The 23,895-nt window shown below is 59.3% G+C and overlaps 3 protein-coding genes across 6 annotated transcripts in view; 1 reads left to right on the forward strand and 2 right to left on the reverse strand.

Moving 5' to 3' along the window:
* The window catches only part of LOC125924176 (atrophin-1-like), a 3,212-nt gene extending 1,763 nt beyond the window's left edge, over positions 1-1,449 (reverse strand). The window contains exons 1-2 of the mRNA XM_049632676.1: positions 1,358-1,449; positions 96-599 (exon numbers count right to left, since the gene is read on the reverse strand). Of these exons, the coding sequence (XP_049488633.1) occupies positions 96-599; positions 1,358-1,449 (596 nt within the window). The remainder of the gene's footprint in view (positions 1-95; positions 600-1,357) is intronic.
* A 5,653-nt stretch (positions 1,450-7,102) lies between these two features.
* LCN9 (lipocalin 9) lies at positions 7,103-9,757 on the reverse strand. 2 transcript variants are annotated; one of them, XR_007458038.1, is made up of 6 exons: positions 9,577-9,757; positions 8,899-9,035; positions 8,716-8,789; positions 8,303-8,413; positions 7,692-7,976; positions 7,103-7,241 (listed from the first exon to the last, which is right to left on the reverse strand). XR_007458038.1 is itself a non-coding variant. In XM_049631735.1 (5 exons), exons 1-5 carry the CDS (start codon positions 9,670-9,672, stop codon positions 7,771-7,773), a joined length of 624 nt encoding a protein of 207 aa, XP_049487692.1. In that variant the 5' UTR covers positions 9,673-9,757; the 3' UTR covers positions 7,257-7,770. The 2 variants fall into 2 exon arrangements, 1 of the variants encoding a protein (XP_049487692.1); XM_049631735.1 differs by lacking the exon at positions 7,103-7,241 and having other exon boundaries at positions 7,257-7,976.
* Positions 9,758-12,459: 2,702 nt separating this feature from the next.
* Positions 12,460-22,601, forward strand: GLT6D1 (glycosyltransferase 6 domain containing 1). 3 transcript variants are annotated; one of them, XM_049631751.1, is made up of 6 exons: positions 12,460-12,617; positions 13,792-13,871; positions 16,693-16,737; positions 20,982-21,058; positions 21,144-21,281; positions 21,725-22,601. In XM_049631751.1, exons 1-6 carry the CDS (start codon positions 12,572-12,574, stop codon positions 22,386-22,388), a joined length of 1,050 nt encoding a protein of 349 aa, XP_049487708.1. In that variant the 5' UTR covers positions 12,460-12,571; the 3' UTR covers positions 22,389-22,601. The 3 variants fall into 3 exon arrangements, with proteins under 3 accessions (XP_049487708.1, XP_049487718.1, XP_049487723.1); XM_049631761.1 differs by lacking the exon at positions 20,982-21,058 and having other exon boundaries at positions 12,527-12,617; XM_049631766.1 differs by lacking the exons at positions 12,460-12,617; positions 20,982-21,058 and adding an exon at positions 14,825-14,955 and having other exon boundaries at positions 13,790-13,871.
* The last annotated feature ends 1,294 nt before the right edge of the window (positions 22,602-23,895 follow it).

The raw sequence follows: 23,895 nt of genomic DNA on the forward strand, positions 1-23,895 counted from the left end.
AAGGGAGAGAGGGAGGAGGAGGGAGGGAGAGGGAGAGAGGGAGGGAGAGGGGGGAGAGGGGGAGGGGAGGGGGAGGAGGGACAATGGCAGCTCACCCGGGGCTGCTTCTTCCAGTGTCAGCTGTGTCCCGTTCTGCCGTCTCGTGGTCCCTCTCCCGTCCCCTCTCCTGTCCCTTCAGATGGCCGTTCGTCTCTTCCCTGGCTCGTCGGCTCGTTTCCCTCTCCACGTGCCCCGTTGCCGCCGCTCCGCGTCGCTGGAAGCAGAACGCAGACCCACGGTTTAGGGGGACGTGGTAGCCGGCGGGTGCGGAGGACACACGGGGTGGCCCGCTGGGGGGTCGGCTGGGGGCTCTGGGCGCGGGACACAGGGGTGATTCGGAGCCATCGGCCCGAGCACCTGGACGGTAGGAGGCCGGCCGCAGCCAGGAGTCCGTCCGGACGCCCCGAGCGGAAGGGGCGCTGCGCGTGGAGAAGGCTCCAGCAGCCTGGGCCTGGGTCCCAGCACCAGGCCGCGCAGGAGGCCCCGGAGAAGCCAGTGCGGGGCTCTGGGTCTCAGGGTGCCCCCGGAGGAGAGTGGAGCGCCACAGCCCCCTCGTGGGGCTGTCGGAGAGAGAGGGGGAGCCAGGCCCCTCCGCCTCCCCACGGCTCAGGTGGCCCCTGACCCCCCCCCCCCCCCCACCCAGTGACCGGGGGGGTTGGGAGGAGTCACAGGCAGGCCCCGCCCAGCCTGGCCCTACTCTGGAGGCCCGGGAACCTGCTGCTGGCCCGCCCCCCTCCTCCTGCCGGAAGGCGGGCGCCCCTGAGTTCGGGCCCTCTGGGGGCAGTCGTGAGAGACAGACCTGCGGTGGCCTGTGTCAGGGAAGGCTGTGCCGCGAGAAGCGTCCTGGGTTCACGCCCTGGCGCACCCAGCAGCCCCCGGCCTCATTTCGGGCCGGGGGCGGGGGGAGGGGGGATTCTGAGCGGTGCAGGCAGGAGCCGTTGTTCCGGGCCCCCCCCAGGGTCCCTCTAGATGGTAGTGCTGATTGGACCTGCCACCGTGCTGCCTTGGATCGATGACCAAGTGCCACGAGCCTGGCTGTGGGGGGCGGGGGCCACCCAGAAGGACCTGGAGCCTCTTGTCTGAGGACAGAAGGGAGCGGGGAGCGTCCCCAGGCCCGTGCCGCCGGCCGTGGGTCTGCTCGCCGGACGCCGAGCTCGGTTTCCTCCCCGAGGCTGGAGCCAAGTGTGCCCAGGGCAGCTCCAGTCGCGCGCGTGTCCCCGGCCGGGTGCAGAGGGGCCCTTCGCCGGGGCCTCCCTGCCCGAGGCCTCGCAGCGCCCCGGTTAAACCCCAGCGTCAGGCAGGGCAGGACTTGGAGCACGCACGGCCCGCTGCCAGGGCGTCCGTGCTGTCCCCTGCGAATCTGCCGTCCGTCCCAGGGGCCTGAGCCCCGAACTCCTTCCCGTCCGTCATCCCCACGTGCCCTGAGGGACCCTCCCACACAAGGGTCCCGAGTCTGTCGTCTTTCTCTTCTGGGCCCAGCTTGGCTGCACCTGTCAGCCGGCCCTCAGCCCAAGGGCTTCCAGGTGGCCCCCACCAGCCCTCCGGGGGGACTGGTGCCGCGTGCGAGACCACCCACCCTCGTTCGCCAGACCCTTCGCGTTACCTTCCGGGCCTGTGACGGGCGTGGGGCTGGGAACGTGGACGATGAGGAGGCCGTATACGTGCCTCTGGGGACTTGGGTCCGTGGGTGAGGTGGACGGACCAGGGTTAATGCCTCTGCCCACCCTTCTCCCTGTGTCACGGCCTTGACCCCTGACCCTGCCGTGCAGGATCTCTGCGGCAGGGCTCCTCTCTGGCCCCCTCACACCTGGCCCCTGCTTGCCACGTTCACTCTGGAAGGCTGAGCTAGACCCTGCTTACAAAACTGAATTCAGTGGTTGGAGGTCGACCTCGGGGAGCAAGTTATCGAGAGGCTGTGGCCGGGCCTGTGGCTTGGGGACTGTGGGTCCTGCGTTCGGCTGAAAGGGATCCTGACAACGCGGCCTCTGCTGGTGGGTGTTGCTGGGGGACTGTGAATACTGGGGGCCAGGGGACAAAGGTGTTGTCCTTGACCAGACTCTAGGCGGCTGCTCTGAGCCGTTTCCCAGCTGGGCCTCAACCTTGGCCTCTACAGACGTGAACAAGCACCGAGAGGCCCCACCCCTGGGGGACCCTGGCCCCCAAGCGCCTGTCTGGCCGTGTGTTCCGGCCAGCACCCCAGATGTCCCCCAAGGGCCGGGTGAGAGGGAGGGAGAGGTCCCAGCGCCCCCCCCCCCCCCCCGCCCCGGGGAGGGGCGTGTCCGTGTGTCAGAGCTACGGGGACCTGCCTGGGACTCTGCCTCCAATGTGGCCGTGAGAGGTTTGCCACGGGGGAAGGCGGTGCTCACAGACATCTGGGCTCTGACCCGAGGCGGCCCTGCCCATCCCAATGCTCTTTATAGGATGTCCATCTGGAAACTTCCCTATGGCCTCTGGGCGCAGTAGACCGCTTTCCCGACTCCACCCGTGGGTTTGCCGCATGTTTGCACAGCCCAGGGGGGCTTGGCCGTCCGCACTGCAGCCCCCTGGGTCCATCTTCCGTGTGTGCCGTCCGCCCGGCCTGGCCCTGGTCTCCACAGCCCGGCGTTTGCCGGGAGCGCTGAGCGGGGGCCGGTGCCATCCGCCACCGCCTCCAGCTCCTGCCCCACGTGCTCAGTGATGCCCTGACCTCTCTGGACGGCCCCACGTGGCAGCCGTGCCTCACTGAGGGAGGGGGTGATTCCAGGCACCTTCCTTGGGAACACCTGAAAAACTCCAGGCTCGGGAGGGCTTCAAAAGCAGGATATCAGGCCGCTGGAGGTGCATGAGATCACGGGCCAGTGTCCCCCCCCCCCCCCCCACCATGGCAGGGGCTCAGGGAGGCGTGGCCTGAGCTGCAGGTCCCAGCAGGGACTCCTACTCGAGCCATCCCAGCCCTGCAGCCAGGGGAGGGTCTGGCTGCTGCATGAGGGAGCGGTGCCAGGCCTGGGGGTGGCACTGATTGGTACAGGATGGGGACCTTTGCTCTGGTGAGCTGTCCCCTACCCGCCCTCTCCCATCCCCCAGACCAGCACCTGATTTAGTTGGACAGAACCGGCCGTCTCTTCGCCTAGCGTGGGAGGTTACCTGTTCGCCGGATGTTACTTGTTCCAAAACCCCCTTTGTCCTGGACGTGCGTGTGTTGACCTGTCAAGTCCGTGGCTGGCTCTCCTCCTTGGCCCTCTTTCCAGCAGAAGTGTCCCCAGTCCAGACCCAGCAGCCCACACGAGGCTCTGTTCCTGGAAAGGAAAGAGTGAGCGTTCGATTGGCTGCCCGCCTGGCTCGGGGTCTCCTCTGCTCTCAGCCTCACCTGAGCAGGGACCGGGGTCCCCGTGCCCAGCGTCCCCTCTGCCGGGGCCTCCACCCCTCCCGGGTCTCTGGGGAAGCAGGAATGAGGCGTTGGGTCCTCATTATGCACATCAGTGCTCTGGATAAAACCCACCAGGAGACCGACCTCCTGCCTTCTCTCCTCCGAAGCCGAGAGAGGAGGATGCAGCCTTCCGGAAAACCGTGGGGGCAATCAAAGTTGAAAGAAGACCGCTCCGTGCCTGCAAGCTCTGCCCACCCCGTGCACCACTGTGGGGCGGGAGGAGGGGGCAGCCCTTCCTTCCTGTCCTCCCCTGGCAGGGCCGGGCGGTCTGACCCCTCTGTCCTTAGGGCGCAGGACCATGGAGCTGTCCTGGGGCTTCCCATGCACACGCTGGGCTGGCACAGGCTGCTCCAGTGGGGATCCGTGCCGCCGTGGGGAGCGGTGTCCCGGGGCACCCCGCTGGTGTCCTGACGGATGCCACTGGGTGCCCCGCCCCGCCTTGGTTCTGCAGCCAGCCGCTAGAAGCGCGACGGAACCAGTGCAGTCGGCGGGCAGGTGTCGTCAGGGTTATGGACAGCCTTTCCCCTGGAAATAAAGTCGTTTTGGGTCAAGCACGTTCCCCTTAGCATCACACTGGCATTCTGGGGGTGACGGGGTGACTTTTGTACTTACCCTCCTGGAACAAGCCTGCTTAATTTTGATCATGCCAGACTCACCCCTCAGGTCCCACTCACTCACTGCAGGTGGACCTCAGCTGCCCCAAAGCCTGTGCCAATGACGGTCTCTTGGTGGTTCCTTCATGCCCCGCCGAGTCCTGCTTTCCCCCCGACCCCGAGACCATGGGCCCGGCTTCCCTGCCCACCGCGCCTGGGCTCTGTGCTCCTCTGGACCTTCTTCTGGGGTGGGCGGTGCTCCGTGGTGGCCCTGGGGTCTCTTCAAGCCCTATTATCTGCCACGTCCTAGCATCCATCCCGGGAAGCCCCCGTTCTGATCCCCAAATGCGACTTCCACGTGAGCTGGCAGCTTCCTCCTCCTCCAGGCCCCGCAGGCCGGACTGAGTTTCTGGGCAAAGAGCCAGAAGGCCGGGTGGGCCGTGGGAGTGCTGGGTGCGTCTGGCGCCTTTGGAAGGGGCACAAAGCTCTCCATCAGCCGCCTGGAGCGCCTGAGCCCTGGTCCTAAAGCAGCCGACTCAGCTGTTATGAACAGACACTGCTCCCCCGGGGACCCCGGAGGACAGGCCCCCTGAGGGTGGCCGCTGGCTTTCGACCTGTCCTGCTGACCCCAGCCAGGGCCATCCAGCCCGTGTCTCCATCCTGGAGATTTCTGGATCAGTGGGCTGTGGGGAGATGTCAGGCTGTGCTCACCTGTGGACACTTGGGGTGCTGAGGGGCCAGGAAAGCCCCCTCCTTGCCCTGTCCGGCTGCCCTCCCTGGGGCTGTGTGGTAGCCGGCTAAGCGTCTGCAGAGCACGTGTGGGGAGTTTGGTCTCTGCTCTGAGGGGCAGCAGGGGAGGTGGGGGAAGCCCGGTGGGCAGCGAGGGGGCAAGCGAGGGTGGTGGGGCCTGGGGCTGGGCCCCAGGGTGGGGACAGTGCAGAAGGAGCCTGTTAGCATTTTCTAGGCTGACTTGGAAAGAAAGGCAGACACTTTCTCTTTTTCACCTTCTATTTGGAGTTAACTGTAGCTCACAGGCACCTGTGAGAACAGATTCGAGAGACCCCCGGCGCCCGTCACCTGTCCTCCCGATGCTACTGTCCTGCACTCCGTCCCCTTCACGCCCTGCCCCCGCAGACTTGCTCCTGCGCGTGGAGTGTGGGTTGTGCGCTCAGTTCTGTGCTTTTCCCTGGCAGGGAAAGCCACACACCCCACCGCAGTCTGGATTCGGGGGGACCCCCTCCTATGGCCCCTTTAGGCCACACCTGCTGCCTTCTCGCCCCTCCCCACCCCTAACCCCTGGAGGTCACGGAGGGTTCCCTGTTGATGTGGTTTTGACATTTTGAGACTATTCTACACACGGATTCCTTCTGGGGCTGCCTGCCTTCCCCGACCCCACGGCCTTGAGGCCGTCCAGCTTGCGCCTGTCCACGCGGAGCTGTGGCCCGTGGCACGTTCAGTCACCCTTCTCCCGAGGGCGGCTGCTGGGCCGATTCCAGGCGGGAGACGTGGACAGGGCTGCCACGGACGTCTGTGTCCAGGTCTCGTGTGTGAGCCTCCCTAGCTCTGAGGTGAATACCCGCTGGGCCATCGCTTGAAATCCACAGAATAACCACGGAATAGTGGGGACTCTCCACGTATCTGCCATACACGGGATGCGTGTCCCAGCTGCGCAACTAATGATCTCTGAGGGACGACGGTCACCACGTGTCCCTCTCTGCTGGGGAACCGCCTTCCATCCGACTCCCCTACCAGAGGTGCCCCAGGCCCTCGCTCCCCAGATGAGGCACTCTGGGGGGACCAGTCCCTGGGAAGGTAGGGGGCGATCTGCAGTGGGACACGGCTGGCCCTTGAAAAGGACAGTTCAGAGAAGGAAACTGTGGGCCGAGTGGGGTCCCCCACGTATGTCCGTGTTCCAATCCTAGTGTCCAGAACCTGTGAGTGTGACCTTATTTGGAAAAAGGGTCTTTGTGGCTGTGATTACAGTAAGAATCTTGAAATGAGATCATCCAGGATTGTCCAGTGGGCTCTAAATGCAATGAGGGGCGCCTGGGTGGCTCAGTCGGTTGAGCGTCCGACTTCAGCTTGGGTCATGATCTCACAGTCTGTGAGTTTGAGCCCCACGTCGGGCTCTGTGCTGACAGCTCAGAGCCCGGAGCCTGTTTCAGATTCTGTGTCTCCCTCTCTTTCTGACCCTCCCCCATTCACGCTCTGTTTCTCTCTGTCTCAAAAATAAATAAACGTTAAAAAAATTTAAAAAAAAGAAGTCACAGCTACTGTTAAAAAAAAAAAGAAAGAAAGAAAAAAAAAGAAGTTCAATGACAAATGACCTTATCAGAGACAGAAGAAGAGAGACAGACACAGAGGAGAAGCCCTGTGAATATGGAGGCACGGGGTGCCTGGGGGGCTCAGTTGGGTGTCTGACTCATGATTTTGGCTTCGGTCATGATCCCAGGGTCGTGAGATCAAACCTTGTGTCAGGCTCTGCATAGACAGCTCGAAGCCTGCTTGGGATTTTCTCTCCTTCTCTCTCTGTCCCTCCCCTGCTCTCTCTCTCTGTCTCTGTCAAAATAAATAAATAAATAAACATTAAAACAATTTTTTAATGTTTATTTATTTTTGAGAGAGACAGAATGCGAGTGGGTTAGGGGCAGAGAGAGAGAGGGAGGCATGGAATCTGAAGCAGGCTCCAGGCTCCGAGCTGTCAGCACAGAGCCCGATGTGGGGCTCAAACCCACAAACCGTGAGATCATGATCTGAGCCAAAGTTGGATGCTCAACCGACTGAGCCACCACCCAGGTGCCCCTTAAATTTTTTTTATTAAAAAAAATTTTTTTTAACATTTATTTATTGTTGAGAGATAGAGACAGAGTATGAGCAGGGAAGGGGCAGAGAGAGGGGGAGACATAGCATCCGAAGCAAGTTCCAGGCTCTGGGACGTCAGCACAGAGCCTGATGTGGGGCTCAAACTCACAAACTGTGAGATCATAACCTGAGCTGAAGTCAGACGCTCAACCGACTGAGCCACCCAGGTGCCCCATATGTATTTTTTTAATGTTTATTTGTTTTTGAGAGAGAGAGACAAAGCGTGAACAGGGAGGGGCAGGGAGAGGGGGAGACACAGAATCCAGAGCAGGCTCCAGGCTCCGAGCTGTCAGCGCAGAGCCCGACGCGGGGCTCGAACTCACGAACCGCGAGATCATGACCTGAGCAAAGTCGGATGGTCAACCGCCTGAGCCACCCGGGCGCCCCTCAAAATAAATAAATAAACTTTAAAAAAATGAACATGGAGACAGAGGTCTGAGGGATGCCTGGAGCCCCAGAGGCTGGAAGAGGCAGGAAGGACCCCCCCGATGGAGCCTCCGCAGGAGCGTGGCCCTGCCTGGCCTGGACCTCGGACCTCTGGCCTCCACGCTGGGAAGAATGAGTTCTGTGGCTCTACGCCCCCAGTCCGTGGTCACCGGCTAGAGCGGCCTCGGGACACTGACACAGGGTGGGCTCCTCCCCAGAAGGCTCCCCGCCACTCGGCGGGGAAACCCCGCAGACAGGGTGAGGGGTGGGTTTGGGAAAGCGGGCCCCCTCCTGCCCCCGGCCTCCTCCACGGCGCCCAGTGCTGCCTCAGACCCCACGCCCGCCCTGAGGCCAAGCTCACGCACCGTCAGGTCTGGGTGGGCATCTCTACCTCCTGTATTTGAAACAGGCATCTGGGGAGACAGAGCCGGGGGTGGGGGGGTCTCAGACGGAGCCTCTCTGGGGCCTCCACCCCCAGCCCTGAGGCCCCGGGACTCTCCAGAACACTCCTGGCCCAGGGCTGCTGGCGCAGGAGGCGGGAGGCTCGCCTTGGTTGCCGAGGCTGATGATGTTCTGCGGACCCAGCCCGTACTTTCTGCAGACTTTTTCAAATCTGTCCAGGAAGCTGGGACCCAGGTCCGGCACCCGTCCTGAGGACGCAGCAGCAGGGGCCGGGGTCCCTCACTGCTCCCCTGGGACGGTGTGTGGAGAAGGTCTCGGGAGGGGGGGAGGGGGACTCGGGCAGTGCTGAGGCCGAAGGGGGGGTGCCCTGAGCAGACGGGCGGTGCAAGGTGGGGGCCCAGACGCGGCTCGGAAGCCTGGACCTGGGAGCCCCAACCCCACCCTATGATGTGATTGACTGTGGGTGCTCTGGCAGGTGGGGACCTCGGGACGTGGCCAGACCGCCACCGGCCTAGGGCCTGTCTTCAGAGGAGGGGGACCCTGAGGCCCGACGGGAGGGGTCAGGAGGCGGTACCATAGAGCGCCAGCACGGTGGTCTGTGTCCCGTTCCTGACGTTCCGGAGGTGGAAGGTGATGTTCTGTCTGTAGTCGGTCTCCAAGAGCAGCACCGTATTGTCCCCCTCATCTGTGTGGACACTCGGCTCAGAGCGGCCCCTGCCCGCCGCCGGCACCCGGCACCCACGGCTCGTGGGCCGGGCGTGCTGAGAGGCCGTGGGTGCGGACGGTGGGCCGGTGGGCTTCGGCGGGGGGAGCGGTGTCACTCCGGGCGGGGGTCCCTGGGCAGCGTGGGTGGCAGCGGCGTGCGCCCCCTCCCCCAGCCCCGGGCTGGCGCACCTGCCCCCCTAGGGCCCCGGGCGGGGGCCGAGGGCCCGAGGAGACGCGGCGCTTTGCCACCAGACAGACGGGGCAGCGCCCGCCTCCGCTTACGGCTGACGCTGTACTCCCCGTCCCTCTCCGCCTTCTCGCAGACCATGGCCACGTGCTCGCACTCCCCGTGCACCCTGCGAACCAGCGGGGCGTGAGCTGGGCGGCCTCCCTCAGCCCCCACCCGGCCCCGGGCGCGGCCTTCCCTCCCGCGATATGGGTGCAGCCGGTTCGGTCAGCACGCACATGGTGCGGAAATGGAATCTCAGACGCCCGTCCTCCAAGCTCTCGATGTTCCGGATGAAGACCCTCAGGTCCCCGTTTTCCTCGATCCGCTTTATGTCGTCGGAGGCCATGGACACCGGATACCAGATCCCTGAAACCTGCAGGCGAGGCCCCGCAGACGCACGAGGAGCCCGTGCGGTATGGCCCCGGGGCTTCTTGGGAACTCCTTCCTGCAGGCCCTGGGTGTGTGGCCCCCTACCAGGGTCCCCCTCTGCCCTCCCAGAGACCACCCCCCCATCCTCTCAGGGACTCCCTCTGCCCTCTCAGGGATGCCCTTGTCCTCCCAGGAACGCCCCCATCCTCCCAAGGACCCCTCTGCCCTCCTGGGCACCCCCTGCCCTCCCAGGGATACCCCCATCCTCCAAAAGATCACTCTTCCCTCCTGGGGACAGCCCCTGTCCTCCGAGGTCCCCCTCTGCCTTTCCAGGGACACGTCCGTCCTCCCAGAGACCCGCCCCTCTCCTCCCAGAGACCTCCCCGTCCTCCCAGAGACCCACCCCTGCCGTCTCAGCTGGGGGAGGAGAAGCAGGCCCCCAGGAGCAGCGGCCTGGTCACAGGTCAAAGACCCTGGATGGAGGGAGGACAGATGCCCCGTAGCCCAGCCCTCAGGGGAGGCCCAGACTCGGACTGCAGACCCACCTTGGCCATGTTATAGTTCTTCTGCACAATGGCCTGGGGGTTGAGCTCCTGGGCAGAGACCAGGCTCAGCCCCAGGGTCAGCAGGAAGAGAGCCATGGCCTCTGGTGGGGGCCTCACCTGCGGCCCACTGCCTTTATACCCCTTTCTGCTCCACGGTTGCCACCCCTCTGTGCCCAGCACAGCCTGTCCTCCCCACCCTTCCTCCGAGGGCCGGGAACACAGCCAAAGGCCGCCACCGCTGCCACCCACCCCCGCCCCTCATGGATGTCCTTGAGCCTATGACGGGAGCGCCCTGGAGTCCACCTGGACGGAGTGTCCAGCCAGGTCAGAGGCCGCAAAGGGAGGTCGGGTCGGGCAGGCTGGGCGATAGGCACCCTGGGCTGGAGCCCCCGCGGGCTGCAGAGGCCCCGATGATGCTGGGGCCTCGCTGGCCTCTCTGCGCCCCGGGGGCCTGGGCAGCAGACGGCCCTGCAGTTCCCATCCCCGCCTGGCCTACGTGTCTGGGCCTGAGAGCACCGTCGTGCCCACGCAGCTAAGCACGCAGGACACTGTGCGGCCGTCCTGGCCGTGACGATGCGACCGCGGACTCGGAGTGAAGGTCCACGGAGCCCAGGAAGTGCCGAATCCCAGGAGAGGGGCCAGAACGAGACAGAGGTTTTGAGGTTTGGGGTCTGGAGAACAGAGAAGGGGGTTCGGACAGATGTGGGCCTGACCCCTACCCTGCCCCCTCCTGGCCAGGGTCCAGAGCAGTGGCGGAAGGACCCCCGTCTCCCTGTGCTGCGTGCGGGCACAAGGCTGGCTGGTGGCCGGGGGCCGGGACTGAGCAGGACGTGGGACCCCCAATCCTGTGTAAGACACCAGGTCTCAGCGCATGCACCGATGGAGTACTTTCTGTTTCACTGAGCACCTGCCGGGTCCCAGGGCTTCTCCTGGCAGAGGGGGAGGCAGACCAGGCAGGTGGTAGTGGTGGTGACCGGGGCCTGCCTGCCGCGCTCGCTGCCCTCCAGCCTGCTGGCCGGCCCTCGTGGGGAAGGGCCCCCTCCCTGGCCGTCCCCCGTTACGGCCGGTTCTGTCTCCACGCCTCTGTCCTGTTCGGGTGTGTGGCTTCTGGAACACGGCACCCGAAGTAACGGGTCCCTGCCCCGCCCCCCATTCCGCTTCGTCGTTCGTTATCGGGCTCCGGTTCCCAGGGGTCCCCTTCCCTGTCTGATTCACCCCCGAGGCAACGACTTCTCCCTCCGACCAAACCCGGCCTCCCCCGGTCCCTCGGCAGGTACAAAGTGATCTAAAGGATGTTAAGTCCGGCTGTCCTTGGAGGAGGGGCTTAGTCGGGGTTCCCTAAACCGGGTGAGTCCCGCAGCCACAGTCTCAGGGACTCCTCTGAGAAGGCGCTGCCCCCACGGCGTGGTCTCAGGTACGAGTCTTTCCATCACTGAGCAAAGGCCAGGCGGGGCCACGAGGCAGTGCGAGGGTGGGGCGGGTGCGTTCGGTTCATGCCGGCGACTTCCTCTGACACTTGGCACAGGCACCTGTAGCCCCCTTGAAGATGGGGGGGCGCTGGCTGGTGGAATGTGCTGGATTCCCCTCTATGAGAGAAGCCTCCCCTCGCTCAGACCCGGCCCCCTGCGGCCTCAGCCTCTGCCCACTGCCCTCGTCCTCCCGGGCCGCCTCCGCCTCTGGACACGGCCATCGACGTTCCGCTCCGTAGACACTGGACGGTCACAGGCACGGACGTGCTCACACACGCACGCACGCACACACCATCACGCACGTGCACACCCACATACCTGCGCTCACACACGAGCGCACGCCCTCCGGTGCAGCTCGGTCTCCCGCTTTTCTTCACAGTCAAATTTCTCTTAGCACAGGACTCAACACCTGCTCGAAGGGAAAAATCGGGAGAAAACGTAAAGTGAGTCAAAGCTGGGCTTGACTTTCAGGTAAAGGCGGTGTCACGGGGGCCGGTGGAGGCAGAGGGGAGATCCGTGTTCCAGGCCCGCCGTGGCCGCTGGGAGACGCAGGCCCACCCAGGTCAGGCTCTCCGGGGCCGGGCGCTGGACGGCGCCTCTCCTGGGGGATGGGCAGGCCCCTGCCCCGGGTCTTCTGAGAACGCCGGGCCGGCCGCCCAGAGGCAGAGCGCGCAGAGACAGGTGTGAGCAGTCGGGGGCGCCACGGGGAAGCTCGGGCACACGGGAGAAGCTTCCACGGGAGGGCGGAGTCAGGAGCCTGTGAGTGGCGGGGGGGGGGGCGCCGGGGACCCCCACCTGCACCGAGGCCGGAGAGCACACCGTGCCCACACCTGCTTCCCGCACTTCGGGCCCCCTCTGCTGTGCGGGCACACGACTCTGCGGTGACAAGTTGTTACGCAGCCCCGGGGGGTGGAGACGCCACACATACGTGTTACTTTCCCGGTAATAACAACGCCTTTATTTCCAAAGGGGAGGGTAAAGGAAGACGCGTGTGACGACCACGGATCAGGACGCAGGGGTCACGCGTGACTGTGATTTCGTTGTTCGCTAGTGGACCTGACAGGCCGCACGGCACAGAAACTTGTCACCTCTGTGGTCAGAGAGGGGAGTCCTGCATAGGCTTGCCGGGGAGCACAAGGGACACCCTCCTGGGCTGGGGTGGACGGCACCTGCAGGACGAGAAAAGAGAAGCGGGCGCGCTCTTTCTGCCGTGTGGGTGAGCACACGCACCATTCAAGACACCCCGCGGTGGGTAAGGGTCGGTCCCTAGAGAATGAGGAGGGAAATCGGAGGAAGCGAAAGGCAAAGGAGCGCTTAGAAATACCCTCTGCCTTTCGGATGGGACAAGGTCCCGTCGTCTGGCAACCGTGAGAAGCCCCCGCTGGCAGGTGCATCATTATGACTGTGACTTCCTGACGTCCGCATCATCAAAGGGTCTGCCGACGTCACCATCCACGGCAGGCTCACCATCCCCGAGAGCAGGGCACAGGGTCCGGCCTGTGACTTCACAAAGACCCGGAGACAGAATGCTTGGGAAACACCCACCTGGGCTCTTCCATCCTCCTGGCCGAGGTACAGGGACCCTTTTGGGGGGGGTGTGGAAAAATTCGAGGGGTTGTGGTAACAGTGGCACCTGCTTGGAGCGGTGTCACCGGGGCACATGCTAGAGAGACCCCTCCGTCCCCCTCTACCTGGCATCTCTGACGCCCTTGAATTTGAGCGGTGGCCCGTTGCCCGTCACGGGCGTGAAAGCCGTGTCCAGGGCGGTGCTGTCCAAGCGGACCGTCTGGCGGAAGAACGGCATTTGCAGCGTCCGCTTTTCTAGTGGCCACGTTGTAAAAGCTAAAAGGAACGCGTGGATTAATTTTCACAGCATATCGGCACTTAGTTCGGTAGATCCAGCCTATTATAATTTCAAGATCTTACCAATGTGACATTATTAAGGAGATCCCTTACTTCTTTCCGTTCCCCCTGCGTCTGCCTTCAGTGTGTTTTGTGCACTCGGGGGACAGCTGAGGTCAGAGCAGCCGCACGTGGCTGGTGGCGACTGAGCTGCTCAGCGCGGATCGAAAGCCTCTTGCCCGTTAACTGAGTGCTCAGAAGTGAGGCATCAGAGGCCTCCGCTCTGCTTTGGCCACGTAACCCTCCAGACGTGTGAACAGAAACCCCGCGTAAACCTTCCCGTGTGAGCTCGGGGGGGCTGGCTGGAGCCGAGCTCCACGTTTCAATGTAGGGCCTACGCTTTGGGCTTTAATCCCTGTCCAGAAGCACCGACCTTCGCGGGAGCGCGTAGTTTTTGTTTAAACCCCCATTTAGTCTTGGGACAAATGAGCCATCCTACTATCTGTGCGAGAAAAAAGAACAAGAGATCTACTCCGGGGACACACCACGCCTCCTAGTTCAGGAAGACTTCCTCTCGTGACCTCGCTTTACTTTCCCAGCCGTGCGGTGGGGGAGATTTCGTGCGTCTCTTTTCTGCCACGCGGGTGGCATTCGCTGAGCAATCGAGGAGGACCACGGCCGCTGCACTCGGTCCCGGGGGGGCACCCGGCGCCCCGAGGAGCTGCGGGAGGACAGAGCCCCCCACCCCCACCCCGGCCGGCCTGGTGCTGCTGGCCGAGCGCTCTGGAAGCAGGGGCTGTGGTTGGTGTCCCCATGTCTGCAGATTAGACGTTGTGAACCATGGTTGCAAGTGGCAAAGGCACGTGAATGTTGACTATCTGACATCTTCTCCTTTTTCGTCCAGGAGACAATGAATTTGAAGAGAAAGATTCTGGTGCTGGTTTCATGTGTGTTTTCCTTCCTGCTGCTGGAGCATCGTCTCAGGTAAATAGATGCCAGGGAATCACAACCCGTAGTGACTGGCACAGATGGGGTGGGGTGCTGGGTTTTGGCCAGACGTTGACAACACTCTGGAAAGTTCCCTTCCCTCCGTGGGACGAAGCACCGTGCGATGGCTAAGGGTTGTTTCTGAGGGAGCAGCGCTGACCCCAAGCACCTGCTCCCGGGAGCTTTTCCATTCTTGACGGAGGGGAGGCAGACGGTCCAGAGGCTGGAGGGAGACGCCCGTCGGGAGTTTGCACAATAAGAGTCGTAACGGAAAAGGGAAGCAAGGCCGGCGATAGCACGGGGCTGCTCTTCCAGACAAACAGCCCCAGGCTGTGTCCACGATGACCGGCGTCCGGGCCACAGCGGCAGGCGTGGCCCAGGGGGCGCCTCTCTCCCGATCCTTGACTCCTCACGACGGCCTCAGGAGCAGGGCTCTCTCCCCACGAGCTATTGGAAAGGCATCGTATTGTGAGAAAGAACACGTTTAAACATGAAGCCCTCACAAAACGCACATCTGCTAAAAGGCTTGTGTCCAAAATATGCAAAGAACTCTTATAGCTCAACAACAAGGAAACAACTAATTAAAACGGCAAATCCGAAAGGACAGCTCACCAAAGAAGCTACGCAGGGAGCAGACGGGCACATCGTGTGTCACGACACAATTGCAGATCGAACAAGGAGCCCCCGCCACACGCCCGTGAGAACGACCCGAATCCCGAACCCGACAGCACGCGCACCGGCGAGGACGCAGGGCAGCGGGATTCTCGTTCGCGGCAGGGGCCACGCAACACGGGGCAGCCACGCTGAGGACCGTCTGGCGGCTTCTTCCAGACCTAAACACAGTCTCTCCAATTACCTAGCAATCATGCTCCTGAGAATTTATCCAAGCGGTCTCAAAACTGTGTCCACAAACAACCGACACAAGGTGTTTATAGCGGCTTTATTCGCAGTTACTGAGAATTAAAGCGACCGAGATGCCCTGCAGGGGTGAGTGGATAAAGTGCGGCGCGTCCAGACCAGGCGATGTTATGCGGCACTAAAAAGAGATGAGCCACGGAGCCACGGAGCCACGAACACACGGGTGAGCCTTAAATGCGGGTCACAAAGAACAGGAAGCCCATCTGAAAAGGCCACGCAGTGTATGTTAAACTCACATGGCGGGGGCAGGGGGGTCCTGTATCTTGTCTGGAAAACCTCCCTCCAGAAGGAGCATCTCGTGGCCAGAAGCTTTGTTGTATAAAGACCCACAGGCGCCTGGGGGCTCAGTCGGTGAAGCGTCCGACTCTTGATTTAGGCTCAGGTCATGATCTCATGGTTCGTGGGTTCGAGCCCTACGTTGGGCTCTGCGCTGACCGTGTGGATCCTGCTTGGGATTCTGTCTCGCTCGCTCGCTCTCTGCCCCTCCCCTGCGCACGCACACTCTCTCTCACCAAAAAAAGAAAAAGACCCCGCAGATTGATAACAAAGCCAGCAGGAGCCAGGCGGTTCCAGTGGTGATCAAGCCAGAAGGGATGGAAAACCAGAGACAGAAGGTCCCAGAGGCATCCAGAAAGTCAGCTTTCTTGCCTACCAGCTCGGGAATATTCTGCACACGGTGCGTCTCCGTTAGGCGTGTGTGTGTGTGTGTGTGTGTGTGTGTGTGTGCGCGTGTGTGTGCGCGTGTGGTGGGGGCAGGTCCAAGGAGAGGGGTGTTCAGGGAGCAGGACAGAGATGACAGTCCCGCATCGCAAACTTTGTTGTCCCTGGAGCCCGCGGGGAAGCCAGGAGGACCACACGTCCGTGTGACGGTTTGCTGCTCGGTGATTAGAAGACCACAAACCAGTGCAGGTTTGTGGGCTCCGTGAAGTCGGCCGCATTGCAAGCAGCTGGGTGTGTGGGCACACAGCGTGGGTGGTCGGGCCGGACCGGGCGGGGACGGGGGGCGGCAGGGAGCCAGGCGCCCTTCCCTGCGTCCCGTGGGCTCAGCCCCTCCCCCGCCGGCCCGGGACGAGGCCGGCTCCGCCATGCGTTGGGCCCCTCTCTCCGGGGTGGTGGTGTCTTTAGGTCAGGACCCCCTCCTCAACCAACCGCGTCTTCCACTCCTCCAACGCTCGGTACAACCCCAGGAGCCCGTGACACCGACATTCTAAAAGAAAGGCCACTTTGTGGTGAGTTGGCCGTTTGTCACTTCGTGGTTTTAGTGCAGCTCGGCGCTGGCTGGATTTTGACAGTCTGATCCTGGAGGGTCCGATGATGAAATTGGGGTGCCCTCTCAAGCTTCTTCCCTTACGGACAGCACGTCCCAGCACTACGGGAGAAAGCCACCTAATGCGCTCGTTAAAGCACCACAGAACTCGAGGTGCATCACGTACTTAGATGAAAACCAAAGACGACGACTGACTCCTTCTCCAGCCCGTTCACACTAACACGGCACAGCCACTCGGCGGGGGACGAGGGCGCTGAATCCGCACAAGTCAGGAACACGCGGACAAGCCCTTTCTTGCCTTCCCACTGTGGCCATCGCCTCCTCGCCCTGCCCCTCTTCCTGACCACGTGTCCCCTCCCAGACGCGCGGAGATAACTCCTCTCCGCGTGGCACGGCTGACCCCCAAATCGGGTCGGATGGACCACTTACATACCCAGAGCCTGTCCCCACCGGCAGCCCCTAAGCCTGGGGGCCACTGGTCGCCTCCTCAGCTCCCCCAGGGCAGTGTGAAGGCTGTAGGGCCACAGCCGTGGAACCAGTGCCTGACGGCACCCGCCACGCCACGGGAGCTCCGTAAGTATTTGCTGAACACATGGGTGACTTATAATAACTCGGTTTTCCCTTCGCTCGCAGGCCTCCCGCAGAAGAACTCAGGCTCTCAGACTGGTTTCATCCTGGGTAAGAATAAACACGCCCACCCCGCGAGAGGATAATAGTGCCCAGTTTGGAGCCATAGGCCTCTCCCGGTCACCCAATCATAGCTGCCCCGGGAGGCTTCCTGCGGCCGGAGTTGCAATTTTTAAGGCCGTCGATGTGGGCACGCGGTACTTGGTTTAACCATCTTGGCGTAGTGAGTGACAGACTGTCTTTGGGGGTGGCTTGAAGATGCCGTGATGGCCCCTCTATATTTTGGCACCCGCGCTGGGGGGCCCCGTCCCCGTCTGTAACGGCCGAGGAGTACTGGACTTCAGGGCCATGCACCGTCAGGCACTCACCCTACTCCCTATTGGTTTTAGATTGTCTACGGTTTGGGGCTTTTGCAATGATGTTTCAGCGACACACGTTGGACGTCGATCTTTTCGACTGTCGCGCGAGTTGATCTGTGGGACAGATCCCCAAGACAGAGCCATTAGGTCAAAGAAGACAGGCGTAGGGGCGTCTGGGGGGCTCAATTGGCTAAGCGTCCAACTCAAATTAAAAAAAAAAAAAAAAGAGGAGACACCCAGTAAGAAAAGTAAGCGTTCCGGCATTATAACTCGCCCTGGACTGGGTGCTCTCTCTGGCTCTGCAACAGTCTTGAGCCAGACCTCCCTCCCCCCACCCTGGGTATGTTTCCTGTTTCTCGTTATGTCGTTACGGTCCTTTGTTTAATGACTTTTATAAAGTCTGTATTTTTTTTTTTTTTTATTTTAGGGAGAGAGAGAGCACAAGTGGGGGAGAGGGGCAGAGGGAGACAGAAAGAGAGAATCTTAAGCAGTCTCCGTGCTCAGCGTGGAGCCCGACTCGGGGCTCAGTCTCACGACCCCAGGATCATGACCTGAGCCGAAATCAAGAGTCGGACACTTAACGTGCCGAGCCACCCGGGAGCCCCCTAAAGTCTGTTTTCTTTGTTATTTATGGTCTCGCTGAAATCCCTGGTCAGTTAGAAAGAGTCAGGTTTCTAGACTGCCACATTCTTGAAATGATCCGTTTCTCAACCCGAAATTACCAGACCGGCAGAGAAAAAAGATGGTATGGCCTGTACACGGGGGACATTGCCCCCGGAGAAGACAATAAAAGTGCCCACCCCCCCACCCTCCGTGTGGCCCCATCCATCACCTTGCAGACTCAGTGCAGTGTCGTGGGCCGTGTTCCCTGTGCCGTATTTCTCGTCCCGTGACTTGCTTTTCCTATTACCGGAGGTCCGTACCTCACTCCCCGTCCCCTGTTTTGTCAACGCCCCCCCCCCCCACGGGCAACCACGGGTTTGTTCTCTGCATTTAAGGAGTCTGTTTTTTTGTTTCTTTGTTCATTTGTTTTGTCAGATTCCACGTATAAGAGAAATCACATGGTGCTTGTCTGTCTCTGACTGACTTGTTCTGCTTAGCACAATACCTTCTAGCTCCTTCCGTGCCGTCACGAATGGCGAGATCTCATTCTTTTCTGTGGCTGATCAGTACCCCGTTGTGTGAACACACCACGTCTTATCTGTTCATCTACTGACGGACGCCCGGGCTGCTTCCATACCCTGGCTGTCGTAAACAATGCTGCTATAAATATGACGGACCATGTAGCTTTTGGAATTAGTGTTTTCATTGCCTTCGGGTAAATACCCAGAAGGGGAATTACTTCTGTTTTGAAATTTCTGTCTTAGACTTTTTTGAGGAACCTCCGTACTGTTTTCCACAGCGGCTGCACCAACTCACGTCCCCACCAACAGGGCCCGAGGGTCCCTTGGGTCCACATCCTCGCCAACACGTGTCGTTTCTTGTCTTTTCGCTACTGGCCACTTGACAGGCGTGAGGTGATGCCCCGTTTTGGTTTTGATTTGCATTTCGCTGGTGATGAGTGATGTCGAGCATCTTTTCACGTGTCCGTTGGCCGTCTGGATGTCTTCTTTGGAGAAATGTCTGTTCAGGTCATCTGTCCATTTTTAATTTTTTAAAATTATGTTATTATTATTATTATTTTTAACGATTTTATTGTTAAGTAGCCTCCACGCCCAACTCCAGCTCACAACCCCGGGATCGAGAGTCACATGCTGTACTGATGAAACCAGCCAGGTGCCCCCATCTGTCCTTTTTTTTTTTTTTTTTTTTGGCAGATAGAGTGTGTGCGCAAGTGAGGCAGAGGGGCAGAGGGAGAGGCAGAGGGAATCGTAAGCAGGCGCCGTGCCCAGCACAGAACCTGATCCCACGACCCTGGGATCATGATCTGAACCAAAATCGAGTTGGACGCTTAACGAACTGAACCACCCAGGCACCCCTCTAGTTTTCTTGCTGGATTGTTTTTTGGTGTTGAGTTGTATGGGTTTTTAAAACTATTTTGGATATTAATCCTTTATCGGGCATGTCATTTGCAAATATCTTCTCCCATTCAGTAGGTCGCATTTTCATTCTGTGGATGGTTTCCTTTTTTGTGCCAAAGCTTTTTAGTTTGATGTCGTCCCAGCTGTTTGCTTTTGCTTTTGTTGCCCCAAGACTTAATTCAGCTGTTTCGACTATGTGGCTAACAAGCCCACAAAAAGATCCTCGACATCATTAGTTATCTGGGAAATGCAGATCCAGATCACGGTGACATACCGCTTCACACCCTACGATGTGTAAAGACTGCACGATGACTAGATTCCGAAAGTTAGACCACAGGAGATGTTGGTGAGAAAGCAGCGAGTTTGGAACTCTTGCGAACTACTTGTGGGAACGTAAAACGATGCAGCTGCTTGGAAACGTTTGGCAGTTCTTTAAAAAGTTAGCCGTGAAATTACAATATGACCCAGAAATTTCCCCTCTAGGTACACACCCAAGAGAATTTAAAAAAAATGTATGTTTACAGAAAGTCTTGCATAGAAACGTTCATAGCGGTACCATTGATAGTCGCCGAAAAATGCAAACCACTAAAACGTCCATCGACTGACAAGTGAATAAACAAAATCCATGCCACAGAATATTATTTAGCCACAACAGAAAGGAACTACTGATCCATGCTACGATTCAGAACCTCCCCACGAGCAGGCTAAGCGAAAGAAGCCGGGCACCAAAGACCACGTGCGGCATGATTCTATTTGTATGAAATTCCCAGTATAAGCAAATCTACACAGACCGACGGTGGATTAGTTGTTGCCGTGGGTTACAGGAAGGGGGGGAATGGGCAGGGACTTCTGGTGGGTACAGTGGTGTATCGAAATACTTCATTTTTTTTTTGGAGGCAACTGCAAATAGCATTGTGTTTTTAATTTTAGTTCCTGCGTGTTCCTTGTTAGTATATGGAAATGGATTCATTCTGTGTGTGTGCTGATCTTGTGTCCCGTAACCTTGCTGACTTCACTTGTTAGTTCTAGGAGATTTGGGTAGATTTTGTAGGATTTTATATGTAAACAAATCATCTGCATATAGGGATGTTATTATCTTCTCCTTTCTAGTCTGGTGCTTTTATTTCCTTTTCCTACCTTATTGCAATGGCTAGAATTCACATAACTTTGCTGACTATGAGCTGGTGAGAGTGAACATCCCTGCCTCATTCCCAGGTTTAGTGAGAAAGCATTCAGTCTTGCACCGTCGAGTATGATGTTAGCCACAGGATTTTTGTAGATGCTCTTGATCAAGTTAATTCCCCTCTATTTCTATTTTTTCTGGGAGTTTTTCATTTCTTTCTTTTCTTTCTTTTTTTTTTTCATCATGAATGGGTGTTGGACTTTGTATAATGTTTTTTTCTGTGTCAACTGCTATGGGCATCCGACTGTTCTTTAATTTCCTGCTATGGCAGGTGCATCAAACGATTTTCACATGTTGAACCAGCTTTGCGTGCTTTAAGTGCTGTTATTGAAAGCACATCTAACGTCTCTCTCCTTTTTAGACTTTTTATTTCTGCCAGATTGCACTAATGGACCTAATGCAAGAGGGGGAAGCTTAGAGAAAGCACCTTCTGGATCTTCTAGGGAAAGGGGAGGGAGAGAAAAAGAGGAGGAAGGGAAAATAAAGCATAGGGACGCAGAGGTAGTGTGCGTGCAGCCCTGGCTTCAGGCAATACCAGAGGGCGTTCTGACTCTGAGCTGCCTCAGTTCAGCTGAGCCGGAGCTCAGAGGAGGTCGTCCCTGGGCCCAGAGGCAGGTGGCGTGGTGACAAAAGCAGCAGGTGCTGGGTCTCGCGTGCTGACCCACATGTGTCAGCCCTGCGGTATTAGGCAGCTCGCTCAACCGATCTGCGCCTCTGTTTCTGCACACCAAGAGCAAGGACCATAATTGTGCTTCCCGCACAGACCGCTGCAAGGACCGAATGAACACCAACACAGTGCCCGGCACGTGGTAAGGGCTCCGTAGGCGTCAGCTGGTGTCGCTTGGACGGCCTCCGCTGGGGCACCGGCTTCACTGGCTTCTCGTCTGTTAACAGGAAACGCCCTGATGTTGTAACAATCACAGACTGGCTGGCCCCAGTCATATGGGAAGGCACCTTCAATAGACAGGTCCTGGGGAGATACTACAGGAGACAGAACCTCACCATAGGCTTGGCTGTCCTTGCTACTGGCAGGTAGGGGCCATCGGTTTGCCCCGTTTTATTCTGAAAAAAAAAAAAGTACGAATGAGTGCCCGGGGACCTTCTACCTCCAAAAGGCTGCCCGTAGCTGCCCACAACCACCGTATGTGGCTGTCCTGAACAAAAACAAAGTCTCCTTCCTTAGCTGGGTCGTTAAAGCCACTTGGCTGCCTTTTTACAGATACCATGGAGTTCACAGTTTCTTTCTTCCCAACAGTCGTTCCAAAACTTTAAAGGCTTTTTTCCCAGACCCTCCAGGTCAATATGTCCTTTCTCACTGACCAGTGCAGTCGAAACTATAGACCGGGCCTGTCTCCCCTTTCCTGTCGGGGGTCCTGGAGCGTCGGTGACTCATAAGTCAGACGTTTGGGGACGTGCGTTCCTCTCTCGCGAGCGTTCGGGGAGCGGCTTCCTCCGTGCGTGTGTGTGTTTTGCAGGACTGCGGACCAGTACCTGGAGGTGTTCATGCGATCAGCGAATAAGCACTTCATGACCGGCTACAGAGTCGTCTTTTACATCATGGTAGACGCCTTGTCCAGGCTGCCGGACCTGGAGCCAGATCCTCTCCGAACTTTCAAGGTCCTCCCCATCAAAGGAGACCGGTGGGGTGACTTTCACCTCACACGCATGAGTTCCCTGGCTGAACACATACTAGGGCACATTGAGGACGAAGTCGACTTTCTGTTCAGCATGACTGTCAACAGGGTCTTCCAGAACGACTTTGGGGTGGAGACCCTGGGCACGTCCGTGGCTCAGCTCCATGCCTGGTGGTACTTTAAAAACAAGGACATCCCTTACGAGAGGAGGCCCAAATCGGCAGCGTGCATCCCGTTTGGGCAGGGGGACTTCTACTATGACGGCTCCGTCATCGGTGGCCGGCCCCTGGAGGTTTTAACCGTCATCGAAGGTTACCTGCAAGGGGTCACTCACGACCACAAGAATGGGCTGAACAGCACCTACGAAAGGCACCTGAACAAGTATTTTTTCACGCACAAGCCCACCAAGCTGCTGTCTCCCGAATACAGCTGGAACGTGGCGCTCCAGCCCCCCGCACAGGTCTGGTCGGTCAAGGCCACGCGGCTCTCCCGCCGGTACTTCTGACCCGCCGGCTCCTGCAAATGCCCAGCGGCAGGTTCCCGGGTCACGGGCGTCCTGACGCTTTCCTGGCTTCCGGGGCTGGCGCGTGCACACCACCCAAGGGAAATGTTTCTCCTTGCCGTTTGGAACTGTCCAGTCCCAATCATTAAAAATGATTATTTAATGTCTACTCACAGTGACATTGGGACCCATGTACTGTAGAGAGCCGGGACGTCATTTCTGAGGCGTACAATGATTTATTTTTTTAAGTGTATTCATTTTGAGAGAGAGAGAGAGAGAGAGAGAGAGAGAGAGAGAAGTCAGGGGAGGGGCAGAGAGCGAAGGAGAGACAGAATCCCAAGCAGGGTCCTCAGTGTCAGCACAGAGCCTGATGTGGGGCTCAAACTGACAGAGTGCAAGTTCATGACCTGAAGCGAATCAAGAGTCAGGTGCTTAGCCGACTGAGCCACCCAGGCGCCCCAAAATGATTTTTTAAATGGAGAAAGATTATAGCCCAGAAAAAGACATACACACCCAAAAGGGCAAAGGGTTAAAATACAGAGGAGACGTTCATCAGCTCACAGAATACGCATGTGCCTCAGTAGCCAGGGGTGCTAAAAGCGAGGAGGGGGACGTGGGCGGCTCTGGAGGCGGACGTGGGCGGCTGCATGCCATCGTGGAAGAGACCACTGTATGTTTAGGGCAGGGAGGGCTTAGAGAGTCCCTGCGAGGGCTGGAGGGCCCGAAGCTTTTCTTTATGGGACAACAAAGAGGGTTAGATAGCGTCCGGCCTGAATTGTGTCCCCCAGTTCGCACGTGGAGGCCCTGACCCCAGCACCCCAGCACATGACTACCTGGAGACGAGGTCTTCACAGAGGTGATGAAGTTACGGTGAAGTCACGAGGTGGGCCCCGACCTTTTGAGACAGGAGATCGGGACGCACACACACGGAGGGGCGACCGTGTGAGGACACAGGAGAAGACGGCCGTCTGCACGCCAGGAGGGACGCCTCGGGAGGTAGCAGCCCTGCCCCGCCTGGATCTCGGACGCCAGCCTCCAGGACGCGCAGGATACGCGTCTGAGGTTTGAGGCGCCGGAATGTGGGTCCCTGTGACGGCCGGTGAGCCATACAGTGAGCGTCCCCCAACGGCAAATAAAACACTGAAATCCTGAGGATCGGTCCCCGGAGTAGAAGCGGGGGGCCGGGGAGGCAGGCACGAGGCTGCCGGCTCGTCCCCGAGTCCACCTGGGGCCAAGCCCCGCGCCCCTTCGACCGCATCCTGCCACCCCCCGCTATTGGGATGCCATGTGACACGAAGGTTTCCTTAAAGGACGTATTTGTCCAGGGTTAGCCGATTCCACTTTTTCTGGCAGCTGGCTTCTTTGACAAAAGAATGATGCCATGTCATGTTCGGGGACGCCTACTCCTGGGTTTCGCCGAGTGGCTCTCACACAGAAGTCTGTGAATGTCTCCAAACGGAGAAAAGAGATGTTCTGTGAGCCACAAGCCCCGCATGTGCGACGCTTAGCG

This window comes from Panthera uncia, chromosome D4 (genome assembly GCF_023721935.1).
Source record: "Panthera uncia isolate 11264 chromosome D4, Puncia_PCG_1.0, whole genome shotgun sequence".
Classification (NCBI taxonomy): Eukaryota; Metazoa; Chordata; class Mammalia; order Carnivora; family Felidae; genus Panthera; species Panthera uncia.